Source organism: Periplaneta americana, chromosome 12 (assembly GCF_040183065.1).
Source record: "Periplaneta americana isolate PAMFEO1 chromosome 12, P.americana_PAMFEO1_priV1, whole genome shotgun sequence".
In the NCBI taxonomy this organism is placed as follows: Eukaryota; Metazoa; Arthropoda; class Insecta; order Blattodea; family Blattidae; genus Periplaneta; species Periplaneta americana.
The window spans coordinates 177958833-177978870 of NC_091128.1; the positions used below are offsets into that span (position 1 = coordinate 177958833).

At 37.3% G+C, this 20038-nt stretch overlaps 1 protein-coding gene across 1 annotated transcript in view; it reads right to left on the minus strand.

Annotated features, from left to right (window-relative positions):
• Positions 1 to 3466: 3466 nt before the first annotated feature.
• The window catches only part of LOC138711245 (T-box transcription factor TBX20-like), a 404801-nt gene continuing 388229 nt past the window's right edge, over positions 3467 to 20038 (minus strand). Inside the window, exon 6 of the mRNA XM_069842659.1 lies at positions 3467 to 4191. Within this exon, the coding sequence (XP_069698760.1) occupies positions 3612 to 4191 (580 nt within the window). The 3' untranslated portion in view covers positions 3467 to 3611. The remainder of the gene's footprint in view (positions 4192 to 20038) is intronic.

Below are 20038 nucleotides of genomic sequence, written 5' to 3' on the forward strand. Positions count from 1 at the left end.
ATTTTTGTTTATATCGATAGCTCATGTTATATGTAACAAAAAAACTATAATATCATATTGGTGGAAAGTTCATAGTTTCTTTTCCCAGAAAAAGTTTTTTTTCTCAAATATTTAACACCCTGTTATTCGGTAACTATTGCGAGTAGGGTCGTGACTTTTATTTGTATCGATAGCTCATGTTATATGCAACAAAAAAACTATAATATCATATTGGTGGAAAGTTCACAGTTTCTTTTTTCAGAAAAAAAGTTTTTTCTCAAATGTTTAACACCCTGTTATTCGGTAACTATTGCGAGTAGGGTCGTGACTTTTATTTGTATCGATAGCTCATGTTATATGCAACAAAAAAACTATAATATCATATTGGTGGAAAGTTCATAGTTTCTTTTTTCAGAAAAAAAGTTTTTTCCTCAAATGTTTAACACCCTGTTATTCGCTAACTATTGCGAGTAGGGTCGTGATTTTTGTTTGTATCGTTAGCTCATGTTATATGTAACAAAAAAAAACTATAATATCATATTCGTGGAAAGTTCATAGTTTTTTTTTTTTCAGAAAAAAGTTTTTTTCCCCCAAATGTTTAACACCCTGTTATTCGGTAACTATTGCGAGTAGGGTCGTGATTTTTGTTTGTATCGATAGCTCATGTTATATGTAACAAAAAAAACTATAATATCATATTGGTGGAAAGTTCATAGTTTTTTTCCTCAGAAAAAAAGTTTTTTTGCCCCAAATGTTTAACACCCTGTTATTCGGTAACTATTGCGAGAAGGGTCGTGATTTTTGTTTATATCGATAGCTCATGTTATATGTAACAAAAAAATATAATATCGTATTGGTGGAAAGTTCATAGTTTTTTTTCTCAGAAAAAAGTTTTTCTTTTCTCAAATGTTTAACACCCTGTTATTCGGTAACTATTGCGAGTAGGGTCGTGATTTTTGTTTGTATCGATAGCTCATGTTATATGTAACAAAAAAAAAAATTATAATATCATATTCGTTGAAAGTTCATAGTTTTTTTTTTTTTTCCTCAGAAAAAAAGTTTTTTTTTCTCAAATGTTTAACACCCTGTTATTCGGTAAATATTGCGAGAAGGGTCGTGATTTTTGTACGTATCAACAAGAAAACTAATAAAACATAATTTGTCCTTCTGGCGTATTTTAAGAGTGTGAACTATTTTCTTGCAAGTTAAATTATAGAAACCTCTAAATTCAAGCCACTGCGCGATGCGAGTAGGTTGCAACTCAGCGCCAGAGATCAGCTCATCTGGCGAGACACACCGAGTTCGTTGACCTCTTACATCTGTATCACGAGAAGAGTGTGTTAGCGGCGATGTTGCCGGGCTGCTGAAACTTCAAACTTAATTTTCTAATTAACCGTGCATTTAATAACAAAACGTAATGTAGGTTCTCTATTAATTTCAAAGTGCTCTATCGTTCCCTTCAATCTGCAAGGTTATTTCACTACCACCCTGTATATTGCTTCGTCACTGGATCGGCATGGAATATCAGTGTGTTGGCTCCGTTGTCAGCAATGTTGGTTGTCTTGTTTTTACCAATGTAAAGCTGAAGCAGAAAATTTACGTTCTAAAGGGGAATTCTTAAAATGAGGGAAAAAGCAAATTTTGCCAAGAGGACTTACCATCACTACACAAGCACCTCAAACAGTAGATAACACGGATTGTAGCGTCCGCTTCGGTGGATGTAGATGTTGGGCATTATTAAAGGTGATGTTATTTTAATACATTATATTTTAACGTAGTTTTAACTATATTAATACGTGCTGTGTGGTTAACTCCATTCTTTTGCTATAAAAATCTAGAACACCTTGTTTACCAGAGGTCTGCATCGGACGTTTTCGCTCCAGCGCCAAGTAGTTCATAGCATAATCCGATAGGTAGCGCACATGCATGATGGGTAAAATTGTCACGAGCGATAAATCCTCGAACGGTATAAGCCGAGCGTTAGACATTCGTTCTCGTTACAGTGATGAACTGTGTAGTAACATCATAGATGTTTATCATTTCAAAACTTTGCAGTGTTTAACTAACCTCTCCATAGTACAACTACAAAACTTGCTTTAAAATGTAATATAAATGTTGTAGGTAAATGTTCCCCCCCCCCACACAGGAGTGATTTTGTTTTTGCCACATCTGATAGATGTTATTGGATGTAAATGTAATTATTATAAACGGAGAACACAATCACGATAATGCAAGAACTGTATCAAGTTTTCTATTAATAATAATAATAATAATAATAATAATAATATTCTCTAATAATTATTGTATCAATCTTTGCGTCTATAACACTTGTGCAGCATGATTATTCGTTTTATTATATTTTCTGTGACGTTATCTCTGTACTAATATTGTTATTAATCTACTGCTATATCAATAATATTTTGTAAAACGTTTCTACATTGTCGCAGTATATAGGCGGAACACTATGTATGGACCTATCATATTATATATGTGGTAAATCAAATATTGAATAATTATTAATTAGCAATAATAACTGTATATCGAAGTTTTTCATACTATTTTATTTGTAACTTCGTGTTCCTGTTTTGGTACGTTCCATTAAACGTTTGTCATAAACGCAGAAAATAAAGCCTTATTTTTACCGTGTGAGCAAAACATATGTGTATCTTATCTGTCGCCTTCCATACAAGATAAGACATGTCGGTGAAGTGTGTTGTATCAGTGAAGAAGTATGTCGTGTCAGTGAAGTGTGTTGTATCAGTGAAACGTGTTCCTGTCAGTGAAGCTTTATAGTTTATAGTGGCAGTGCAAAGTATTTGAACAGTGAAATGTTTTTGAAGTGTTAGTGAAATCAGGATAGAATCAGTGAAATGTGTCGTAGTTCCATTGCAGTGAGTGAGTTGACAGCGAAATGAGTGTAATGTTGAAAGGTACTTGTGCAGATATGAACATATCATACTCGGGGGTTTTAGTTCGAACTTAGTTTTAAGATACAAATTAGATTTATTTTAAATGTTATTTTAAGTGATCGTGCTTCATTTAATTTAGTATATTCCCTGTTGTTGTTGTTGTTGTTATTATTATTATTAATTATTGTTAGTATTAATTATTAGTATTATTAATTGTATTTTTAATTAATAAGTTTATTATTGTCATTATTGAGTGTAATTAGTTACCACTGCCACCGGGTATATTATCCACTGCAGTGTGAATAAATACATACATACATGTCGGTGAGATGACCTTGTACTGTGCTTCTATTTATTACGAGCGTATCACGATCGATGGTATCTCACTCGAGGGTGCGACACTCGACCGAGTTCAAGCGAGCGATTTAATTCCAATGCAGCACTCTGTTGTTTACTACCAAGTACCACGCTATCAATCAGGTATTTTTAAGTACAGAATTAGGACAAAGTAGTTATTTATTTCTGGCAGGTGTCGTTAAAAGAAGACAGGGCCACTGTATCTTGGAATCAAAGCGATTTCGGGTATAAGTTTTTTGGAAATGCTTGTTAGGTACAGAGTTTGTCCCTGACGTGAATGCCACGTGTGGTAAGAAGGCAATTATTTTTCGTGTTCAAACAACTGCGAGGTGTTGGAGTCTCTCATTCGGGACCCAAGAGGTCAGCTCAGTTCCTGGTCTCGGCCGCCGCGGGCGGGGACAGCTGCTTGGGCACCAGCTGGTAAGGGCTGTACCGCTGCTGCAGCCCGCTCATCCCCGGGAAGATGGGCCTCGGCAGTCGCAGCTCCGCCGCCGACGACGACGACGACGCCGGCGACGGCGAGCCGGAGGAACTGGACGAGGAGGTCGGGGGCGGCGGGGTCAGCTGGGGGTGGGAGTGCGCGTTGGGCGGCGGCGGCGGCCCCAGCAGGCCCGGCGGCAGCCCCGGCGACGACCACGCCTGCCCCGCGCCGCCCCCGGCGCCGCCCCACAGGTGCGCCGGCAGGGGCATGGGCAGGGGACAGGGGGGCGGCCCCCCGCGGGCGTACATCTGCGGCGGCCCCGCGCCGCTCACCAGCAGCGAGTGCAGCTCGGCCGGCGGGTAGGGCGCCCCGCCGGTGCGCCCCCACATCTGCAGGTGGGCGCGCGCCTTCTCCATCATGGCGGCGGAGAACAGGCTGTTGTTGTTCTCGGCGTCCATGTCGGAGTAGAGGCGGAGCGGCGAGCGCAGGAAGTGCTGCTCCATGAACATGGCGTCCATCGGGTCCCTGCGAACAGCGAGCAAAGCGCGCGACCATGAGCGAAGTCAAACAAACCGATAATGGCCACACTAACCAAAAAATCTGTACAGCTATATCTGTCTTGCATGGCACTCTATACAGAATGTTTAAAAAATACGGGGCATAATTTCAGGTATGTATTTCCCACATGTACACAATCAAAATAGTTCATTACAACATGTGTCCGGAAATGCTTCATTTCCGAGTTATGGCCTTCTTACTTACTTACTTACTTACTTATTTACTTACTTACTTACTTACTTACTTACTTACTTACTTACTGGCTTTTAAGGAACCCGAAGGTTCATTGCCGCCCTCACATAAGCCCGCCTGCGGTCCCTATCCTGTGCAAGATTAATCCAGTCTCTATCATCATACCCCACCTCCCTCAAATCCATTTTAATATTATCCTCCCATCTACGTCTCGGTCTCCCTAAAGGTCTTTTTCCCTCCGGTCTCCCAACTAACACTCTATATGCATTTCTGGATTCCCCCATACGTGCTACATGCCCTGCCCATCTCAAACGTCTGGATTTAATGTTCCTAATTATATCAGGTGAACAATACAATGCGTGCAGTTCTGTGTTGTGTAACTTTCTCCATTCTCCTGTAACTTCATCCCACTTAGCCCCAAATATTTTCCTAAGCACCTTATTCTCAAACACCCTTAACCTATGTTCCTCTCTCAGAGTGAGAGTCCAAGTTTCACAACCATACAGAAGAACCGGTAATATAACTGTTCTATAAATTCTAACTTTCAGATTTTTGGACAGCAGACTGGATGATAAGAGCTTCTCAACCGAATAATAACACGCATTTCCCATATTTATTCTGCGTTTAATTTCCTCCCGAGTGTCATTTATATTTGTTACTGTTGCTCCAAGATATTTGAATTTTTCCACCTCTTCGAAGGATAAATCTCCAATTTTTATATTTCCATTTCGTACAATATTCTGGTCATGAGACATAATCATATACTTTGTCTTTTCGGGATTTACTTCCAAATCGATAGCTTTACTTGCTTCAAGTAAAATTTCCGTGTTTTCCCTAATCGTTTGTGTATTTTCTCCTAACATATTCACGTCATCCGCATAGACAAGAAGCTGATGTAACCCGTTCAATTCCAAACCCTGCCTGTGAGTTATGGCTTTCACAACATTGAAATTCACCGGAACGTTTTCTTTCCGCAGGTCGTTGTCATTACAGAAGATGTTCAAAATGTCCACCTCCTGCTTGAATACAGACCTTGCATCGATGTCTCATTGTCCTGCGAACACGATCCCAAACTCCAGGAGTATTGCGTATGTCCTCAGAACATGCCACAATTCGATTCCGAAGGGATTCCAAATCAGGCACCGGAGACGAATAAACCAATGAATTTAAATGGCCCCACAAGTAGAAATCAAGAGGGTTCAGATCAGGTGAGCGTGGAGGCCAAGCAATTGGGCCACCTCTACCTATCCATCGATCAGGAAACCTTCGATCCTCCAAGTACCGGCGAGCCGTACGACTGAAGTTTGCAGGAGCGCCATCATGCAAGAATGAATGTGTTGACGATTGATCAGTGGAGTGTCTTCTAAAACATGAGGTATGGTTCCGGTGAATTTCAATGTTGTGAAGGCCATAACTCGGAAATAAAGCATTTCCGGACACATGTTGTAATGAACTATTTTGATTATCTGCATGTGGGAAATACATACCTGAAATTATGTCCCGTATTTTTTAACACCCTGTATTTATGAGTCTCTTTAAATGAGCCGTTCAGAGCAGAAGTGGTGTAAGTCAAAAATTGGTAATGAGTAGGGCTAGGATTTTGATAACTTATAAATCATGAAAAAATGTCCTAAAAACAATGTATTTATGATGTAAAAATCTTTTAAAAAAATGTCCTTATAAATGCCCTAAAATTGATCTTACATAATTGGCTTAGTAGGAAAAGAGGTTTTGTGCTACTTAATATTTAGACTAGAAATTAAATTAAACTCTAGTACCAACATTTAAGTTTATTTAATTTTACATATTTTTTTCTAAGTAGTACACTTTAATTAATTTTTTTACCTGATGTAGTTTCCATGTAGCCCACCACAAGGCCACTCTTAAGGCTGATTCACAATAAACCGGAAACGGAAACTACAACGAGAACGAGAACGAAAATAATGTTACAATAAATGTATTTAAATGTGAGCATTCACAATAGTTAATTCTGAATGTTCACATTTAAATACATATTTTAACAATATTTCCGTTCTCGTTCTTGTTGTCGTTTCCGTTCTCGGTTTATTGTGAACCAGCCTTGATACGGAATTAATAGGAATAGAGGAGTCTATATTAAGGGGTGGTTGGAGTGTACTACGTTAAAATGGCAAAATTTGTGTAGAAAAACGATTCAAATAGTATACAAAATAATGGGTATGAGCCACCGACGGCGTACCTTGGTTGGTTAAGGCGCTTGCCTGCCGATTCGGAGTTGCGCTCGGTGCGGGTTCGATTCCCGCTGGGGCTGATTACCTGGTTGGGTTTTTTCCGAGTTTTTTCCCAACCGTAAGACAAATGTCAGGTAATCTATGGCGAATTCTCGACTTCATCTCGCCAAATTTATCGCTATCACCAATTCCATCGACGCTAAATAACCTCGTAGTTGATACAGTGTCGTTAAATAATCAAGTAAAAAAATAATGGGGATTTATGGGCAAAATTAAATGAAAATGCCTCAAAAATGTCCGAATAAAACAAAAAATGCTCTTATGAGTTGAAATAGGCAAAAAATGAAAAAAAAAAAATGCGCTAACAAATATGTCTTAAAACACTCAGTTTACCACATAACATATAAATACTAAAGCAGCTATGTTTCTGGCTTACTAGAAAAAAGATGCAATTTCATCAAAATCCTAGCCCTACTGATGAGGGTTAAAGTAAACATTCTGTAAAATACAGTGCAAAGAAGCAATTAGTATTCAATTTATTTAAACTAGTAGTCAGTGGATAGCAAGAAGGACATATTAATTGCTACCTTGCGCTGTATTTTGCAGAAATTTTTACTTTAAACCTCATTATCCAATTTTGACTTACACCACTTTTGCTCTAAATGGCTCAAATACTTTTTTTTCTCAGATAACTGATAACTAGGAAACGGATTTCTAGGTCCTGAAGAAGAGAGATTAACAAGAGAACTTTACAATATCCAGTTTAAGACTTTATATGAAATTAACAATTAATCATTTTAATTTCAGTAAATATTCCGTTTTAAAAATTCTAATAGGCTACATTCCAGCAACAGTAACAAATATAAATGAGACTCCGTAGGAAATTAAACACAGAATTAATATAAAAAATGCCTGTTATTATTCGGTTGAGAAGCTTTTATTATCTAGTCTGCTTTCAAAAAGCCTCAAAGTTAGAATTTACAAAACAGTTATATTACCGGTTGTTCTGTATGGTTGTGAAACTTCACTTTTACTTTGAGAGAGGAACAGAGATTAAGGATGTTCGAGAATAAGATGCTTAGGAAAATATTTGGGGCTGAGAGGAATGGAGTTACAGGAGAATGGACAAAGTTACACAACACAGAACTGCACGCATTGTATTCTTCACCTGACATAATGAGGTTCATTAAATTCAGACGTTTGAGATGGGCAGGGCATCTAGCACGTATGGGCGAATCCAGAAATGCACATATACTGTAGTGTGTTAGTTGGGAGGCCGGAGAGATAAAGACCTTTGGGAAGACCGAGACGTAGATGGGAAGATAATATTAAAATGGATGATAGAGACCAGATTGATCTTGCTGAGGATAGGGACCAATGGCGGGCTTATGTGAGGGCGGCAATGAACCTCCGAGTTCCTTAAAAGCCAGTAAGTAAGTAGCTATCTTCCATAATTTTGTAGATTAATGTAGTTCATGAAAACTGGTTCCAGCCAATCAGAAAGAGACAATCCAATGTCTCAACAGAGACTGTATCCTTCCCGGGCCTACTCTGCCATCTATGGCAGATATGTAGAACGCTTTTGTTCTACCCATGATTGGAAGTGTAGAATGTTGTGAGTCGTTCGTTTACGATTATAAATGATAATGGGAATCATAGACAGGGATGAGTTCTGAACAAACCCTGAATGAATCGTTACAAATGATTCGTAATGTCTGATTGAATCGCTGAAAAAGAATCGTGTTGCCAGCTCCAGTCTGAAGGCCTTATATTATTATGAATGATCTTTCCCTATTCGATACTATCGATAGTTGCCAGAACTATTGGAAACAATTGACTATCGATAATTCGATAGTTGAATTCATAACTATCGATAATATCGATAGAACTATCGACTATCACCCATCACTAGATTTAATAGACATTAAGGGTGCTATTCATAGACATTTCGCAGCACGCGCTACGAGCGTACTAAGCTAGCCCCGGCTATCCACTGGTTACTAGTACAGAATTCAAATCATATCCTATCGCTAACACTGGTTTATGAATACGAAAAACGCTGATCATCCACCGAAAACCCGCGCTAAAAATGTCTATGAATACGGCTCTAATATTTCAACTTACTACAACAGAGTTAAGTATAGTAAGAGTATTGAATGATATTTGCTGTATTGTGTAAGTAGATAAACAAGTCTTACGCTAATCGATGGTAACATGAGGAAGTAAACAATGTTGATAAATTACTATCAGATGTTAACGACACAAATGTTGTAAATAACATACCTATAGAATTTCTACACTCTATTACACAATCTGGAATACCTTCGCACACATAATTCAAAGTAGGTGCATTTCTACAAAATATGCACATGACCTTTGGTTTAGTAAATGGAGTTCGAATGACAGACAAATGTGTGACACCGTTAGCCTATACAATTAGTAGTTATTACTCGTCCGTTAGGCCTACAAATTTCAGATAATCTGCCTCCCACGGATTGATATGTGACTCACTGACAGTAAATATTTCAAATTCAAAAGGCGACAATTTACGTCTTGCTTTCGCAATTCCCATTATGAAATCACAACACCAGAGGTTTTTACTATCCCGGTACATTTTTAGCCATGGACAACTAGGTCTATATTATGTGGTATTCAGTACAGTTAAAGCCATCAGTGACGTGAAAAATTAAAATTACAAATGAACCACATCAAGGTTAGTTGCCAGACATTGAAGGGCATTTCACAAAGGATAAAGTTTGCAATGAAATATTAAATTCAAACAATTAATATGACTATTACATTTTTACTATGTCATACTACTTTCGACCAATAAAACTGCAAATTTATATTTGTGTTTGTTGCCAATTTACAGTCAAATACCGAAAATGCAACAATCAGTACATACTGTATAACATTAATATTTGTAAAAAGAAACATTAAACCGCTTATCCTGGACATTTTTCTACATTGGACCATGGATTGTATCAAATATAACCACTGAAGCAAATATCCTGGACTTTTTTCAACATTAGAACAAATGGACTGTGCCAAATATAACCATTGTACAAAATATCCTGGACTTTTTTCAACACTAGAACAAATGGATTGTACCAAATATAACCATTGTACAAAATATCCTAGACCTTTTTCAACATTAGAACAAATGGATTGTACCAAATATAACCATTGTACAAAATATCCTGGACCTTTTTCAACATTAGAACAAATGGATTGTACCAAATATAACCATTGTACAAAATATCCTGGACTTTTTTCAACACTAGAACAAATGGATTGTACCAAATATAACCATTGTACAAAATATCCTAGACCTTTTTCAACATTAGAACAAATGGATTGTACCAAATATAACCATTGTACAAAATATCCTGGACCTTTTTCAACATCAGAACAAATGGATTGTACCAAATATAATCACTGTACAAAATATCCTGGACCTTTTTCAACATTAGAACAAATGGATTGTACCAAATATAATCATTGTACAAAATATCCCGGACCTTTTTCAACATTAGAACAAATGGATTATACCAAATATAACCATTGTACAAAATGTCCTGGACCTTTTTCAACATTAGAACAAATGGATTGTACCAAATATAATCATTGTACAAAATATCCTGGACGTTTTCCAACAATAGAACAAATGGATTGTACCAAATACAACCATTGTACCAAATATCCTGGACCTTTTTCAACATTAGAAAAATTGGATTGCACCAAATATGCTGGACCTTTTTCAATATTGGGCCATATGGATAGTACCAAATGTCACTGAATTTTTCTGTTTGTACCAAATGTCAATGGACCATTACTGCTATTGAACGACATGGATTGTATCAAATGTCCGATAATGGAATATTAAATTTCACAATTTTTCATAAGACAACAAATATTAATATTTATATCTAATGGTTTTGTTGCAATTTTTAAACTGTAATCTAACAATGAAGTAGCTTTTGCTGCTCGGAGGTCAGTAGTCTATTATAATTCGTAAACTACATGTCATTTGCGTGGTACCGTTTATTATGCAGTGCAAATTTGCTCCACATGCAGAAGCCGTTTTGCGTTTGAAATCTCCCTGCTACGCACATGTGTGGACAATTCTCTTCTTGATGGCTGGCTGCTATTTTTCCGCGCAATTGGAAGACCCGTGCAAGGCTCCGCCCGTCTTAATCCCGTCTCTAAGCAGACGAATCCTGGGGGTTTCCGCGGCGACTCGATTGTTATGCAAGGCAGCGCCGGCGGCCAAAGCCTCCTGCAAGCACTTCCTTTCCTCTTTTCTCTTGGCCTGCGTTATATATAAAAACAAGAGATTTGGATTTCTTTGATTGAAGGATTATACACGCGTCGTGCCTCTCATACCGACAGAGGGATTGCGCGCCGTCTTTGCGGGGAATCCCATGGAAATGAAAATAAATGCTAACATTCAAAACACGAACACACACGACCGCTTTTATCTCGTTCTTTATTTCATTTAAAAATGCACCTTGTGGAATAAATGACACGCTTGTTTTAATATACAATGTACGGCCCACCATGCAGCCTGCATCACAATGACAGAACTGCTGCACTGGCCAGTTCTACAATCAGATGCCAAGAAAATGCGGTTAGGTAAACGAGGAAAAAACTAAATACTGTAAGTTTTAGATATCGGGCGATTCGAAAGGTATTTGTCAAATGCTGGTTCATGGAAGATAACGCCGTCTGGGATAAAGAATATCCAGTTCACCAATAACTACAGTTCAAATATTGTAACTTTCGATGGTATCAATTATCGTATACAGCAGTCTTTCTTTCCCTGTACATACGTCATGATTCTGGAGCGGACTATCTTTGGAAAACAAGCGCCTCTCACAGATAGTCGAATCTACTAGAATAGAAGTTACATGGTACAAATTTTCTTTCAACTTTCACGCATTCAGATATTGATTGATATTTAATATTAATTTATTTTATTTTGCTAATACTTGTAACATAAAATATAGTATACGCAGATAAAATTTTAGCTCACCCCTGAAAGAGTAGAACTCGTGCTCAGGGGCGAATTCCCGATTTTAAATTAACTCTGCGTTACTCATGTTATAAATATTCTCACCATTGCTCAGGTGGGGTTTCACAAACCCCATTTTAAATAACTAATATATTTTCCCGCAAGTTTCAGAACTCAGATAAACGCAATTAAATATACTATTCATAGTTCACTTAAACAATTTCTTAAGTGAACTCTTCTGGATGTGATTGAAATGTATACAGATGCACAGAGTACACACTAGCTCCATCTCTTAGATTTTCGTTGAAATATACGCACCGGGGTTTACCACACCCCACCTGAGTAATGCAGGGTTAAGAAGTATAGAATAATACAATTTTTTTATTATTTATAAAATCCATACATAACTTTTTAAATTTAATACTAGAACTATTAGAATTGATAAGATTAGGACAAATTTAAATGTAAATTTGTTATATATTCTTGGGCCTGAATTACTGTTATAATTAAATACTGTAGCAGTGTTGCATTTTGGTACAAACAATCTTAAAGAATTCATACCTCCTCTTTCATAACTATGAGAATACAATTCAAAGTTATTTCGATTTTAGGCCTATGTATAGATTTTGTTAATGCAATATAATAAATGTCTTATTTTAAGAACCTTAAAGTTTAAAACGATGCTTGTGATGAAAAATCGAAAGGTTTATGAAGACATATTTTAATTATTTTCTGCTGTAATAAATAAAGTGTATTAAAATTGGTTTTAAATAAGCTACCCCATCCTGTAATTCCTTACATAATTACAGATTGAAATAATGTTAAGTATATTGTGCATAATAAACTTATTGACAAGTAATTCTTCAATAAAACAAAGTAATAAGTATTATTTTACGTTATTCATTACAAAGCTAATTGATGTGTTGGTTCCATTTTAAATTATTGTAGAAAATTATGTCGAAATATTTAACTTCAGAGGACTTCATCGGATATTTACAATGTACAAGGCAACAATTAGAGTTACGTAATTTAATACTAATATAGATGTAGGAGGTTTATTACATTTTTCAGATAATGGGAAAGGAATAATTATGATTTTGTTTTCGTTGATAGATAATTTATGTGGAACCATTTTTTTATTAATTTAATTTGATTATTTGAATTATTATATGCATCATACCAGGTTTTTCCACCAAAAAGTAAAGCTGTATCATTTGCATAAGAATAATGAACCCCATAGTATTGTTGTAAGTCAATTTTTAATAAGTCATTAATATATATTAAAATAAAATAGGGCCAAGAACTGTGCCTTGGGGAACACCTATATTAATAACTGAAGGTTCACTTGAATAACTGTCAATTTTCGTTATTTTAATTCTGTCGCTGAGATACGATTTTATTAAAACATTATCTTTGATGCCTAATAAGTCTAATTTCTCAATTAATATACATACGTAGTAGTGAACATGACGTTGAAATGGCGCACCATATAGACACAAAATCTTCATGCAACTTAATTGAACGCGCGTTTTAAGTTTGATTCTTTCAAATTCTTCCCAGACTGTATGCGTACGCGTATGGAAAACTGAACCGTGTAATGCATCTTAAGGTCTCTAACCTTAAGAATGCAAGTAGCTGTTCTGAATAGTGAATAAACTCGATTTAATGCTTTTATTATATTAAACTTGCACTCTAGGTAATGAAGAATCCATGCTGCAAAATATCAGAGACGCCACATAAACTTACGAAAAGACGTCAATCGTACCAACAATGTTCGTTATTGCTACAGAATCGGTTGTACTAAGTTCTTTATGCATGTTCAAATGACAGTAACTTCCACTTCCAGTTGTTTTTGGATGGAGGGCACTTTGAACAAAGATGGCCACCGGAGTAGTTCTGTCGGCTAAGGCGCTCACCTGCCTATCCGGAGTTCGAGGATTTCCTCAATCGTAAGGTAAATGACAGGTAAAGTATGTCCTCATCTCGTCAAATACCATCTCTTTAAAGATGTTGAACTCACTACATTATGCAAATCTTTAATGAGAATAACATGTTTACCAGCTTAAATTATACAAAACAATCTAGCAGTCCACCAAAATAGAATACGAACTTCAAGGAATCCATGACACTCAAAAAGTTGGGAAGCACAGCTTTAGATGGCTTGGTTACTAATTTCCAAACCGTCTCACACAACCCTGGAGACAATATACTTACGGAGAACAGGTAGAAAGACGAGTCTAGAGGCGTTATCTACTGCTTGCGAATGACCACAAACCAGTTTGGAAGAAAGTGTTGGTGGGCGATTTATTTCACACAAATGTACGCAAAATAACGATTGTATTAGTCACTGCGTAAAATTCATAATGAGAAAGTGAATTCCATTTGCATGGCACCGTTTACTTTTTTTCCCAATACGGTACCCTCCATTTATACCTGTAGGGACATTAACTCTTAAATAAAAGTACGTGTGTCTATATTTAAGCTGTTCCCTCGTGCAATTTCACACAATAATAACGCGTTATAGAAATGGAAATGTATTTCCCTCGGAGGCAAATTTCATACAAAAATATATATTTTTTAACACTAAAAGTGTGACGGCAAAGAAAAAAGGAAGAGGCTGCGAGAGATTGAAGGCATGAAAATCATAACCAATTTTCGTGTTGCTGCCCCGTCATTGACTGGGGGTCTGACACCTCATCTCTCCGCGAGCCCGCCTTGTAATCACACTCGATTGTGTTTCATCATGATGATATAATGAGTGAACCCGACACCTCTCAAAACAACCCGAGTGTTCCTGCTTATTGCAGTCAACAATCCTCCCAAGTTTTTGTTAACCCGAGCCTATTACCTATTCCAAACTATTTGGCTGCTACGCCAGCATATCTCAGCTCAGCCTTCTTCTTCTTCTTCTTCTTCTTCTTCTTCTTCTTCTTGTCATTGTTCATTTACTTTCCTCTTCACAATAAACTGTAACACGGTTTGCAATCCGAGAAAAGAACTCTATTAATGTTGAATGTAGGAAACGTGCATTGAGAAGGAAAGTAGGCTATGTGTCATCTTTGTGACGATGAATATATATATATATATATATATATATATATATATATATATATATATATATATACACACACACACATATAAGGAGAAAAGGGAATCATTCCATTGTGTCGGTTGTGACAATTGTACTGTAATACACGAAAGAAAATATTTTAATAGTATGTTCAAATTTTTTCAAAAGTTATTTTTACAATGTTTACAGAATCTCTGAAAGAACATTATAATAGAGACCGTAGATCCTGCAAAACATTCTTTTCTTTTCTGTGACGGTTGTGACCATTTCATGACATGAAGTTCCGACAAGAGTTCTTCAAGAAAAAAGTTGAAAAGTTATTTTTACAATGTTTACAGAATCTCTGGAAAAACATTATAATAGAGACCGTAGATCCTGCAAAACATTCTTTTCTTTTCTGTGACGGTTGTGACCATTTCATGACATGAAGTTCCGACAAGAGTTCTTCAAGACAAGATTTTCGTTGTTTTGGAATAAGTGACATCAACTTAAGTTTTTTCCTGATATATTGGATAGTAACGCATAAGGGCTCATATAGCCTATAGATATGATGCTCTAGCTCTGTGTTGATGTGACGGTTGTGACCGCTTTGTAGCGGTTGTGACAATGTGTGAACTTTTCCATTATATATCAGCATATACATTATTATATTAGGTGGTATTATATTATGTAGTATATTAATTATTTTAAATATATGAAAAAACTTAGGCCTATATTCATGTTTTCTGAGACAATTTTAACGCCTATTAACTGTGCTGATGCAAATATACTTAATATATTTAGCATAAAAACTGTAGAACCTATGAAGAACGTTATAATTCCGTCCAATATTAAACAATAAACGATGAAAGCCTTCAAAACAAAAGAATGATGACTTCCACAACAAGTTTAGCCAACCACAGAAATTATTAATTCTAGACATCCAATTTCCTCTAAGAAAAGCTAAAAGTTAGAATTTATAAAACAGTTATATTACCGGTTGTTCTGTATGGTTGTGAAACTTGGACTCTCACTTTGAGAGAGGAACATAGGTTAAGGGTGTTTGAGAATAAGGTGCTTAGAAAATATTTGGGGCTAAGAGGGATGAAGTTACAGGAGAATGGAGAAAGTTACACAACACAGAACTGCACGCATTGTATTCTTCACCTGACATAATTAGGAACATTAAATCCAAACGTTTGAGATAGGCAGAGAATGTAGCACGTATGGGCGAATCCAGAAATGCATATAGAGTGTTAGTTGGGAGGCCGGAGGGAAAAAGACCTTTAGGGAGGCCGAGACGTAGATGAGAGGATAATATTAAAATGGATTTGAGGGAGATGGGATATGATGGAAGAGAATGGATTAATCTTACTTAGGATAGGGACCAATGGCGGGCTTATGTGAGGGCGGCAATGAACCAAGTCATACGCACATCCCTCTCTACCGCGGACAGCATTCCACTCAGTTTATCTTGGCATTCGGTTGGCTAACATATTCATGTTCGGTGTCGTAAAGCTGTAATAAAATGAGAATTTACTCTATTCAACGCAAAGTTCATTTTACAATTTTTTTCAGGAAGAAATGACTATAGAAGTACATTTTGAAGATGCCACGCAATAGCGCTAATGAACGTAACAGGAAATGGCGAAAATCTCAACAAGAGGCAAAAGCAGATGAAGAGGAATCGAATAAGCCCAAAACCACCAGCACCGAGAGAGTTGAACGGTTTCAACAGTGGAAGAAAGAAGCATGGTTCGCGCAAAGACACCGAGGGGTTGTCTGTCCCATCAGTCTACTACGGTCATACCCGGCGTTGAAGCTCAACTTTCATGATGGCGACGAGCGTAACATCAAAATGGACGGTGTCTGTTGTCACGACTCTTGTGAAGCATTGTATGTGTGTAAGAAATTATCGAAAATTATGTTACGTAATCACAAACCTTTGTTTGCTGGGGTAAAGGAATAAGTTGCCTTCTATTCAAAACAAGTTTTCTTATTCTTGCCAAGCGAAAGTGTTTAGAAATCGATTAAGACACACACAGTCATCAAGTAAGATGGCTGGGATTTCAATGCCACTCATGAATCTATTTCAGTTGCTTTGAGTCCCGTATTCTGTAGGCCTAATGGCAACGATTGACATAATCAGTGATATGGAATGCAGTTCCGACCGTGACAAATATTAATCTTGAAGCAGTCTTCATAAACGTCAGTTTTGTTTAGCACGTGATTCGCCAATTCGACACGTTTTGGACGATTTGAACATTTATAATAGGCCTAGGCCTGCAAATACAGCGCTGAACGAGCGCGCGCGCTCCTTCGGAGCGGGAGAGCGGTGTTTACCGCTCGCCGAAACGGAGAGGAAGATACGTCAGAATAACATAGACTTGCTATAGGTAGAGGAGAGGGAAACGACCACTCAGTTATCTAGTGGAGTGCAGTGTGTAGGCCTATTCTCAGTAACTGTTTCACGTTGCTTACCTACTGCTACAGTACAGTATGGAGAAATCTAAAAGACGGAATATAACATTTAACGATTTACAGCTCGAACTTATTGATCTTAAATGTGACGTAAGGGCTAAAGATCGTTTTTTTTTAAGAGGCATGATGGGGCCGATAAGCTGATTGCTATAAATGACAATTAAAATTTATTACATGTGCCGTCTATGCTTATCCTTATTTAACAAATAAATTGGTTATACAATATTTTGTTACATAATATATCTATTTAAACGTTTTCGGCTCTATGGAGCCATCATCAGAAACAAGTGAGCCCATATTTATAGTATGAGTACACTATATGTTGCCGTACAAGTAAACTCAATTAATATTAACATTTAAAATGACATGTTTCTATGTAAAATCAATAATTGTATGGCAGAAATTACAATGTAAATACAAAGCGGCTCTATGAGCCGTAAGTGTTACAATTGCTGACGATAAATTAACTAAAATACTTTAAAATTGTTAAGATCAGAATTAATAGTCGTCCAGTTTGATGGTTATGTAGCTTTCCATATTTGGTATGAGCTGGGGCGACAGCTGTGGGGAAGAATTTGTCATTTATAAAGATCGTTTGAATAATACTACTAGCCTAGTTGAGTTTTACAAGACTAAACATTAGCAATAATATCCACGACTACACAGGCTGGCTGTGAAAATGATTGCTATGTTCGGCTCAACATTTATATTTGTGAGCAACTGTTTTCTATAATCAACTTTAATAAAGGCAGACATCGAACATCTGTAACTGATGTTTCATTACGATCAGTAGGCTACTGTTCCTTTCAGCTGCCAACAGCATAAAACCTCGTTTTGATGTACTAATAAATAAAAATATAACAAAATGATATTGTACATATAAGTAGCTATAGAATTTCTATTGGCGGCCGGGTGGCTCAGTTGGTAGAGCAGCTGGCTACGGACTGGAAGGTCCGGGGTTCGATCCCAGGTGGTGACAGGATTTTTTCTCGTTGCCAAACTTTCAGAACGGCCCCGAGGTTCACTCAGCCTCCTATAAAATTGAGTACCGGGTCCTTCCCGGGGGTAAAAGGCGGTCAGAGCGTGGTGTCGACCACACCACCTCATTCTAGTGCCGAGGTCATGGAAAGCATGGGGCTCTACCTCCATGCCCCCCAAGTGCCTTCATGGCATGTTACGGGGATACCTTTATAGAATTTCTATTACTTCTGTAAAATAAATATTTCTTTATTTATTAATAATAGTCCAAGATAGTTTTGCAAACACTGAACGGGAATTCATTTCATAAGCACTCGTAATAGTACTTCCTTTTGTGTATATTTTGTACGAGATCACCCCTTCTTCCAGTCCACCTTTATACAGAGCGCAGCTAATATCTGCATTCCGCTCATGAGCTGTGAGCCGGCTCGGAGAGCGCAAACCTTGTGCAGGCCTCGTTTATAACATCTGTAATTAAATCTTGCCCGGTTTGTTTACTCACAGAAAATTCGTAAGCTGCGTCGTAATAATGTAGGTTGTAATGTAAAATTAGGTATTTTATTTATGTTTTATTATTATTGTGTTAAATTATATTGTGTATTCTTATTGTATTGTGTATAAAATTGTAGGCCTATTGTGTATTGTATAATTGTATTGTGTATTGTAAATATTGCTTATCATTTCTTTATTGTGTATTGTTTATATTGTGTATACCACTGCCACCGGGTGCATGCCCACTTGCAGTGTAAATAAATACATACATACATACTAAGGGACACACGGTCGCCAAGGCAACGGTCACGCCTGACGTGGTACAGCTTACTAGGAGGCAATACGGGGACCTCCTGTATTTTGCTAGTAACTGGAATCTGAAATCCGAACGTGTTATTGGACGGCGTGTTTCTTGTTTCCCACTCCAGGAAACCGACCTAATAAGAAAGGAATCTGCAAGCGTTCGTGACAGATGGCGAGAAAGAGGACGTCCCGAGTTATTGACGGGCAATGGCCGAAAGTGATATTTTTAAAAAGAATAGTACAAAGAGAAGTTTTGCTGTTGAAAACGTGAGATCGCAGGAGGCCTTTGAAAGAGCCGCTAACGTGTCATTGCGAGGAAAAGACGACAATCAATTAGATGGGGAAAAAATGAGATGCTAAAAAGAAGAAACAAAAGAATAACGAGTTGAAAAAGGAACTTGGGCCGTACTATCAGACGTAATAACATGTGTTATTTTAATGACGCTGCCGCAGGTGAGTGTTGCGTGAGCCTCTGTGATGGCGACCGACCGCTCTCAGTTCTGATCGGGTACAATGGAAACGATTTTATTTTCACGAAATGAGCGCTCTGTGATTTCTGCTCCGCATTGTTTCCTATATTATTTTTTAACTCAGGTGTAAATTGCTATATTTCTCTAACATGTAACACCTCGCCGGCACTTATTAACCGCTCACAATGAGATGCCATTCAAACGGCTAATGAGATTCTGAGAAGTGATTTCAATTGAATCATTTCTAGAAACAGATTTAATCCCAACAGACGCCTCCCTTTGTGGATTTCGTACTGCCGACTTAAAAAAAATTATAACCTATTGACAAAAACAAGACGATACGAAATAACTTGGTGAGTATCAATGTTTCCATTACGATATTGTTTTAGTTTATTGTTTATGTAGCACATTTCAGGTAGTGACATGTTAAAGGCACCATTCAGTTGGGTTAGCGGTCAGTACATCTAAAGATTTAGGGCCGTATTCATAGACATTTTTAGCGCGGGCTTCCGGTGGACGACCAGCGTTTTTCGTATTCATAAACCAGTGTTAGCGATAGGATATGATTTGAATTCTGTACTAGTAACCAGTGGATAGCCGGGGCTAGCTTAGTACGCTCGTAGCG